Consider the following 9,573-nt stretch of genomic DNA (forward strand, 5'->3'; position numbering starts at 1 on the left):
TATATATATATATATATATATATATATATATATGTATCAAAAGTATACATAATAGAGATTACATATATATTTACTAACCCCTTGCTCTGCACTTCTGCCCCTAGCCTGCGTCATTATCCTAGATACCCATATACCACTTAGGGGCGTACCTGCGGAGGCACCTGCCCCCCACAAATTTGTTGTGCCCCCCCCAGGTGCCCCCCTACTAAAAATTCATGCTTGATAAAAAAAACATTTGAATTAAAAACAATGCCGTTAGAATTAACAGTATAATACAAAGAAAGAGGGTTCGAACCACATCTCAGTAAAAAATTAATATGTGTGCTTCCAACCCTCCCAAAGAGAAATGTAGGCCCTCCCAGATGCCCCCACGCTGAAAATCCTGCTATATAGCACTGATCCGGCCAGCTATCTCTTATTCATCTCTGCTCTGTGCTTGCACTTCTGCCTGCGCTGCTCTCTAACGCTATATAACCTATATACCACCTTTCTATCCTATCTCTGCTCTACGTCTGTCCTACCTCCGGCGGCCGAACACACTGACCGACAGCCACGTTGACGATGGTGACGCCGTAAGCAGGAGCCATCGCCACAGCTGCTGCAGTTTCTTTGCAGCAAATCGTCAGCGGTGTTGGTCGTCGTCACGGTCTCGCGTCGTCGTACTACGTGAAGCGACCTGCGTGGAAGCGGCCGCCCGGACCTCCGCGGCTGGCCCTACGTCGCTGCTCGTCTTCGCTGGCCGGCCAAACATGGGGCGGCGTACCTTCAAGGCAGCTGTAGCGAGGACGTACGGACCAATACAGCCTCTACATGGGACCAACAGGTAAGCAAATAGATATTATATGTGGTACGTGTTTTTTTCAACAGGGCATTTTGTGAGAAGACCCCAGACCCATCCTAATAAGTCGTAAGAATCCTCCCAGGCCGCAAATTTGCATAAATTTGCATAACATCCAAAAATGGCCCGCCATTCCATCATTTTGCAATATCTCTGCTATCCAAGGACATATTTCTGTAATTTAAAGTTCTATTTTAATTATTATTGGCATGGAAAATGCATTAAGCTATATTCCTGGACTATTCTATTATAGACACTTGATATATATGCTATATTATGTCATATTTTATAATTATAATATATTATATTATATTATGTTATATTATGTTATAATCATAATATATATGTAGGCCTATGTATATTATATTATGATATATTATGGTACATAGTTATGTTTCAGTTTGCAGTTGTGCTGAACACAGTCGACCTCGCGAGAGAGGCGTTCAAGCAGCAAGGGGAAGTGACGTCAGGGAGGAACTATCACTTCCTGTTGGCGCGCTACCTGGGGGACGAAAACGAAGTATTTCACGGTATGAATAGCTAGGTAGCTAGATAGCTGAATAGCTGGATAGTTAGATAGTTGGATAGTTGGATAGCTAGATAGTTACTTAGCTAGATAGCTAGATAGTTGGATAGCTATATAGTTACATAGCTGGATCGCTGGGTAGTTAGATAGTTGGATAGCTAGATAGTTAGATATTTATTTTCAGTATTCACTTTTATTTTCAGTATTCAGTTTTATTTTCAGCATTCAGCTTTCTGTTTTTCCTCCTAATGCAGGCATCTCTTTCAATGAGGGTAAGCGTTGGAAGGAACAGAGGAAGTTCGCGCTCAGCAAGCTGCGTGAGTTCGGCATGGGAAAGGTCAGCATAGAGAAAAAGATACAGGAGGAGGCGTCCATCTGCCTCGCACATCTCAGCGACACTAAGGGGGAGCCGTTTGACCCACAGGTAGAAGTGGGTCAAATATCCAAATATCCAAACACCCAAATATTGTGTGTACTTTGGATAGATAGATGGATGGATGGATATAGAGAGAGAGAAAGAGAGAGATAGGTAGATAGATAGTATATCTAATCTAACATCTTTCATCTATCCAATACTAATCTAGCATCTTCCATGTCGTTACAGACGCTGTTGAACAACGTCGTCATTAACGTGATAGCGTCTATAGAGTTCGGTAAGCGCTACGACTACGATGATCCAGCCTTCCACAAGCTGGTCAGCGATATCAACGAGCTGTTTCTAGACATCGACTTACAGGTGAGTGTGTGTGGGGGAGGGTGTGCGTGTGGGGGAGGGAGTGTGTGTGTGTGTGTGTGTGTGTGTTATGCTGTGTCGTTGTGTGTGTGCGTGTGCGTTGGCGTGTGCGTGTGCGTGTGCGTGTCGTGTGCGTGTGCGGTGTGCGTGTGCGTGTGCGTGTGCGTGTGCGTGTGCGGTGTGCGTGTGCGTGTGCGTGTGCGTGTGCGTGTACGTGTGTGTATATGTGTGCGTATGTGTGTGCTTGTGTCTATAGGCGTGTGTCTTTGTATGTGTGTATGTGTGTGGGGTTTACATTTCATTACTATAAATCGGAAAACCATTTCCCCATCACACCTGTTCTCTCTCTCTCTCTCTCTTTCCCATCCACCGCAGGGCCTCATAAACTACTACCCGTGGCTGCGCCATCTACCGACGTTCAAACGAATCATCGAGAAGCTCGATACGTGCTTTGCCGGTGTACGTCGAGAGATCCTCGACAACATTGCGGAACACGAGCGCCGCTATGCGGCCGGAAANATATATATATATATATATATATATATATGTATATATATATATATCAAAAGTACATGATAGAGATTACATATATATTTAGTTTTTGTAATATTATTTACTAACCCGGCCCCTGCTCTGCACTTCTGCCTCTAGCCTTAACCTGTATGATAACCGGTTCCGCTTCACTACACTAGATAGTGTAGTGAAGCGAAACATACCGCCTGTATCATACCGGTTACCTCTAGCCTGTGTCATTATCCTAGATACCCATATACCACTATTTCTATCCTATCTCTGCTCTACCTCTGTCCTACTCCGGCGCCGACACACTGACCACAGCCACGTTGACGATGGTGACCGTAGCAGGAGCCATCGCGCAGCTGCTGCAGTTTCTTGGCAGCAACATCGTCAGCGTCGTGTTGGCGTCGTCCGTCACGCCCTCTCGTGCTCGTCGTACTACGTGAAGCGACCCGCGCTGGAGCGCGGCCCGTGACCCCGGCGCTGCCGTCGTCGGCTCGCCTCGTCTCGCTGGCGGCAAACCATGGGGGGGGGGGGGGGGGGGCGGGGCGGGGGGGGGGGGGGACGTGTATCCTCAAGCTAGCTGAGCGAGGGAGTACGGTCGCCGGAGTATTCAGGCCGTCTACATGGGAATCACAGTAGGCATAGGGTATGTATAGTGTAGCCCCCTACGTTTATAGATATATAATTATACTATATATATATATATACAGTATATATCAAGAGTCCATAATAAAAATATGATTTTTCTATTATAGACTCTTGATATATATGTAGTATATATGTCTATTTATAATCTATAAGTATCATTTATATTATGGCAGGAGCTATATAGTGCCCGAAGCGGGTAGCGAGGCCATATTCCTTCCCAAAGCAACCAACTATGAGAGCATAGGTGCCCCCAACAGCAGGCATTAAGTTTGTTAGCTGCCATCACATGTACATGCACATCTACTTTTCATGCTTATACTACTTCTTAATTTATTACTCCCTAATTTGCTCCGTGCATTCGATGTAACAAAAACGTTCGACACAAACACAACCGGCGTTTCGAACTCTTGCGTGGCCGCCCAGACCGAGGAGATTCGCTGACCGTAAACACAACCTGCGTTATAATAACAATGCGTCGCGCAAGCCATAGTATATGCCCCTCACGGCGGGCCCACTTATTTGCCGTTCATAGTACCTGCTGCTCGTTCATCCATTGCGAATTCAACGATTTATCATCGTGATGCTAACTAATATGTGTTATAATTATAATATGAATTATATGTATATTTATGTTAGTATTATGTTTATAATTAAGTAATTATTATATTTATATTTGTTAATACTTATGTTATATTATAATATATATGTATATATGTATATTATATTATGATATATTATGGTACATAGTTATGTTTCAGTTTGCCAGTGTGCTGAACACAGTCGACCTCGCGAGAGAGGCGTTCAAGCAGCAAGGGGAAGTGATCGTCAGGGAGGCAACTATCTCACTTTCTGTTGGCGCGCTACCGTCGCGGGGACGCAGAAACGAAAGATTTCACGGTATTGGATAGCTAGATAGCCTAGATACGCTGCAAATAGCCTTAGCATAGTTTGCATAGTTACTAGCTGAATAGCTAGATAGCGGATAACTAGCATTGTTGCGACTAGGCATAGTTGGCGAAAGCTAGAAATGATTTTAGAATATTTATGTCAGCTATTCACTTTATATTTTCAGTATTCAGTTATATTTTCAATATTCCGTTTGATTTTCAGTATTCACTTTTATTTTCAGTATTCAGTTATATTTTCAATATTCAGTTATATTTTCAATATTCAGTTATATTTTCAATATTCCGTTTGATTTTCAGTATTCACTTTTATTTTCAGTATTCAGTTTTATTTTCAGCATTCAGCTTTCTTTTCCCCCCAATGCAGCGCCTATCTCTTTCACTGAGAAAAAGGCGTTGGAAGGAACAGAGAGAGTTCGCGCTCAGCAAACTGCGTGAGACTTCGGCCATGCGGAAGGTCAGCATAGAGAAGAAGCATCCAAAAGGAGGAGGCGTCGCGTCTGCCTCGCCACATCGTACGCCGACATCGATAGGGGGTAGCCGCTCGGACCGTCGCAGGTAGCAAGGAACCGAAATATTGTGTGCTACTTTTTCTTCTTACGGCGTGCGCGCATGCATGGCACAGGCCTCAATTTTTGTTCTAACAAAACTTAATCTGCTGTCCACAAAAAACTTCAATTTTGTGAAACACCAAAACTCAATTCGTGTCAATCATGTACCACAAAACTCAATTTTTGTAAACTACAAAACTCAATTTTGTAAAACACAAACATCTAATTACTGTCAAATCCCGACGTCACAATAAAACTCTAATTTGTAAACACAAAACTCAATTCTGTTAATCCGCGTCCAACAAACTCAATTTTGTGAACACAAAACTCAAATTCTGTCAATCCTGCTTCACAAAAACTGCAAATTCTTGTCGACAACCGCGTTCACCAAAACCTCAATTTTGTAAACACAAAAACTCAATTCTGTTCGATGAACCGGCGTTCCAGCAAAACTCGAATGTTTGTAAAACAGCATAAACTCTAATTCTGCTCGAACCGGTTCCACAAAATCGTCAATTTTTGAAAACACAAAACTCAAATTCTGTAGGAACGCAGTTCACAAAACTCAAGGTTTTGGTTGCCCAATATGGCACACGCATGTTAAGAACGGCGACATGCAAGCATATGTAGTAGTACAGAATGAAGCTATAGATAGATAGTATTGAATGAAGATAGATAATGATAGAATAGATAGATAGATAGATAGATAGATAGATAGTATAGGATAGATAGATAGATAGTAATAGCATAATAGATATGATATGATAGATAGATAGAGTAGATGGCAGATAGATAAGGTAGCATATAGAATATCTAAAAAAATAGATATAGATAGACGACGACGGATCCGATTCGCGATAGATAGATAGATAAGATGCGTGTGGGATTTTTCTCGATGCACGATTGGGAAGACGAGCATAGAGAGAGAGAGAGAGATAGGCGTAGATAGATAGTATATCTAATACGAACCATCTTCATCTTATCCAATACCTAATCTACGATCTTTCCATGTCGTTACAGATTGCCTGATTGAACAACGATCGCTCATTAACGTGATAGCTGTCGTATAGTGTTCGGTAAGGCGCCTACGACTACGACGATCAAGCTTTCACAAAGCTGAGTCAGGATATCAACGAAGCTGCTTCGCTAGACATTCGAAACTTACAGGTGAGTGTGTGTGCGGGGGGCAGGGTGCGGACCGTGCTGTGCGGCGGGGGGGGGGCGGCGAGCGCAGCCAATTGTGTGTGGGGGGGAGAGGTGTGTGTGTGTGTGTGTGCTGCTGCTGTATGTGTGTGCTGCTGTTTGCGTCTGCGATGTGCGTGTGCGTGTGCGTCGTGCGTCTGTGCGCTTCGTGCGTCTGCGTGTGCGCACCGTGTGCGTGTGCGTTGTGCGTGAGCGTTGGCGTGTGCCGTCGTGCGTGTCGCGTGTGAGGTGTGTGTGGATATTGTGCCGTATGTTGGTGTGCTATGTGTCTATAGGCGTGTGTCTTTCGTTATGTGGGTATTGGTGTGCTGCGGCCGTTTACATCTTCATTACTATAAATCGGAAAACCATTTCCCCATCACACCTGCTCTCTCTCTTCTCTCTCTCTCTCTCTCTCTCTCCTCCTCTCTCTCTCTTCTTCTTTTCTCTCTCGTCTCTCTCTCTCTCTCTCCTCTCTCTCTCTCTTCCCATCCACCGCAGGGCATCATAAACTACTATCCGTGGCTGCGCCATCTACCGGCGTTCAAACGATTCATCAAGAAGCTCGATACGGGCTTTGCCGGCGTACAGCGAGAGATCCTCGGACAACATGTTGCGGAACACGAGCGCCGCTATGCGCCGCCCTGCGAAAACGACGCCGACTTCAATCTCGACGCGCTACCTGGGCACGGCCGCCAGGCGGCAGCACGAGCAAGGCGTCGTCGACACGTCTTTTACGGGTGCGTACGCCGCAGCGCGGGGGCGCGGGGCGGGGGCCGGGGGCGCGGGTAAGGAAGGGAGCGGGGGGGCGGTAATGCAAGCGGGTGTCGAGGGGAAGGAGAGAGCGGTTACTGCGGGTCTGTCGCAATATCTGTGTCTGCGCATGCGCAATATCTGCCGATCGGAAGCATGTTTTTTTACCAAATACCAAATTTATACATTTAATATGCGGATGTGCAAACGTAGATTTTCATGTGAAATCTCTATCACGGCAACTCTGTTTATTAATAGGAAGAGAGCCCTCAGCATGTTAGCATGTATTGCATGCGGACCAATATCTGCCAAGTGCATAATATTTTTTGCCAAAAATTATACATTCAATGTGGAGAGAGACGTGCAAGCGTAGATTTCCATGATAGGTTTCTATCACAAGTAATCTATTTATAAATAGGAAGAACCTTATCATGTAGTGTGCCCGCGGTTGATACCTTTGAACCTTTGAGCAACAACATATATATATATATATATAATATATTAATATATATATTATATTTTTATAATTTTAACTGCTCAACACTATTGCAATCATCAGATTTTGTCTCCGTGAAAAAGACTGTCTTCAGTAGGCCTACATGTACTTTTATTTGAATTACATGCCATAAAGATTTAATAATTATATACATTATATATGTATGTATACATGCTGTTTCTTAAATATGCACTGACTACGCGTAGTGCAGAGTGCTATAAATACACGTCCAGCAAGTATTGTTTGTAAGATATAGATCGCAGTTGTATTGATGTAGGATGTTGGATTGTTGATTGATGTAGTCAGTGGAACGTTTAAATCAAAAGTTTATCGTTTAAACAAATCGTTTGTGGAGAGAAATTAAATAGCTCTTCTCGCCATTGCTTATACATTTTCTTATGGCATGTTGAGTAACGCGTACACTAGCTTAAAGCCGTCGCGCCTGTGTGGCGAAGCAGGATGCTCACGTTCTAAACTACGTAGATGCCAAACCCGCGCGCAATGTATAGTAGACACGCTACGTTACCGCGAGTGTGCAGTGCGTCACAGGCGGAGTGTGACGCGTGATAGGTTCAGTTCGTGTAGATAACGTCCGGGGAAGGACAATTCCGACTGTGTGTAGCCTCCAGTTGATTCGTTATTATTGTCCTATAACTTGCGTGCGTTATTCCTTGATTTAGTATTAGATTGTATAATTGCATATTGGCCAAACCCAATTCGTTTGTGCTTGCAACTCCTCGAAGGAAAAGCCCGAGCACACCCAAAGTCCAAAAGTGAGCTTCCACGCACAGAATTTATTACTGCCTCACAACACACACATGTCTTATTCTACATCCGCAGTTGCATCTACGCAGTGAGAAAACTGACATCCTGCTTCGCCCACACAGGCGCGACTCGGCCTAGTGTACGCGTACTCAACATGCCATAAGAAAATGTACATGAGCTACAAGAACGAGAAGAGCTATTAATTCCTCCACAAACGATTTGATTAAACGATAAACGTTTGATTAAAACTATCCGCGCAATGTTACACGTGTTCACTCTATCACGCACGATACCTGCCTGTTTACCGCATTCCCCATCCATCCCCCACCAAAAGACCTTCGTATAATACTATCGTTCGTACTTATATTACGCACGCACACGCACGCACGCACGCACGCACACACACACACACACACGAGCACGCACACACACACGCGCGCACTCACGCACACAAATACACACACTCTATATCTCTCTCTCTCTCTTCTTCTCTCTCTCTCTCTCTCTCTCTCTCTCTCTTTCTTTCTCGCGCGCGCGCGGGGGCAATCTCCTAAAGAGACTGCTACATCATATAGACTCCTAGACTATATATAATAATTTTCAGGAGTGAATAATAGAGATAATAGTAATAATTGTTTAGTATCATTGCGAGTGATTACCTTTTTTAAAGAAAATTTATTTTAAATCAATTAATTATAAATTCTGCCCATGATTAATTTTTTTTTCAAAAAAAAAATATTTTAAGATTAGATTAATTAGTTATTAATTATTTATAATTAAAAAAAAAATTGAACAAAGATTTGCGATATCATTTTACAAAGTCTAGCGCCATTCTTTGCTGCCACTACAATGCGAAACCCTAGACAGGTGATTATCGAAAAAAATAATCACTAGTAGCTCTTAGTACTTTAGTAACCTAAGTATAGGTTCTCAAAAACCAATCATGCGCCGCAGGATTTCTAGAATCACTCTGGGCGATGATACTAATACACTATTATCTTACTTCTGATAAATATAAATATATATATATATATATATATTATATATATATATATATATATATAGTCTATGTTATACACTCCTGGCTATATCAACATTGCCTATATTATTTAACCCTTTTCCTCCATTAGACCTTCAACTGGAAAAGGTCTTAATGGATTTGTTTTTCGCTGGATCGCACACCGTCATGACGACGATACGCTGGGCTCTGCTTTTCAATGCCTCACAATACCCTGACCGTCATGCGTCGCAGCGTGCACGCAGAAGATCGCATGACTCATCGGACAAGGGCGCGCCTACCCGCATGCGGACCAGCGACGACATGCCGTACACGCTCGCGGCCGACAATAGCGAGCCAGGTGCAGCGAGAGTAGGTAAGGTGGGGGGGAGGCGGATGGAGATCGGGTGGTGGCTATTTGACTACACTAAGTGGCGAAATTGAAAATGCGAACGGGTTATCTGCTCACAAAATTACGTTTGAATAATGAAATCGTCAAATTTCAGTGTCGTGTCGTGAAACGTTTTCGTGCGCGCTTTTTTTCCCCACACCCATCACCTGTTTATGCATTGCTTAGTATGCTTTGCTAGCACACACGCATAAAATAACAGTCGGCCTATAGTTTTCATTGCTGCTGCGAAAAAATAGACCTTGTGACTG

At 43.5% G+C, this 9,573-nt stretch overlaps 1 protein-coding gene across 1 annotated transcript; it reads left to right on the plus strand.

Annotated features, from left to right (window-relative positions):
• The first annotated feature begins 786 nt into the window (after positions 1 to 786).
• LOC106819415 (cytochrome P450 2G1-like) lies at positions 787 to 9,160 on the plus strand. The gene is made up of 6 exons (XM_014824055.1): positions 787 to 819; positions 1,236 to 1,368; positions 1,619 to 1,788; positions 1,969 to 2,100; positions 6,404 to 6,642; positions 9,047 to 9,160. The coding sequence occupies exons 1-6, from the start codon at positions 811 to 813 to the stop codon at positions 9,150 to 9,152; spliced, it is 789 nt and encodes a 262-aa protein (XP_014679541.1). The 5' UTR covers positions 787 to 810; the 3' UTR covers positions 9,153 to 9,160.
• The last annotated feature ends 413 nt before the right edge of the window (positions 9,161 to 9,573 follow it).

The sequence above is a fragment of the Priapulus caudatus genome, unplaced genomic scaffold (assembly GCF_000485595.1).
Source record: "Priapulus caudatus unplaced genomic scaffold, Priapulus_caudatus-5.0.1 Scaffold3384, whole genome shotgun sequence".
Classification (NCBI taxonomy): domain Eukaryota; kingdom Metazoa; phylum Priapulida; class Priapulimorpha; order Priapulimorphida; family Priapulidae; genus Priapulus; species Priapulus caudatus.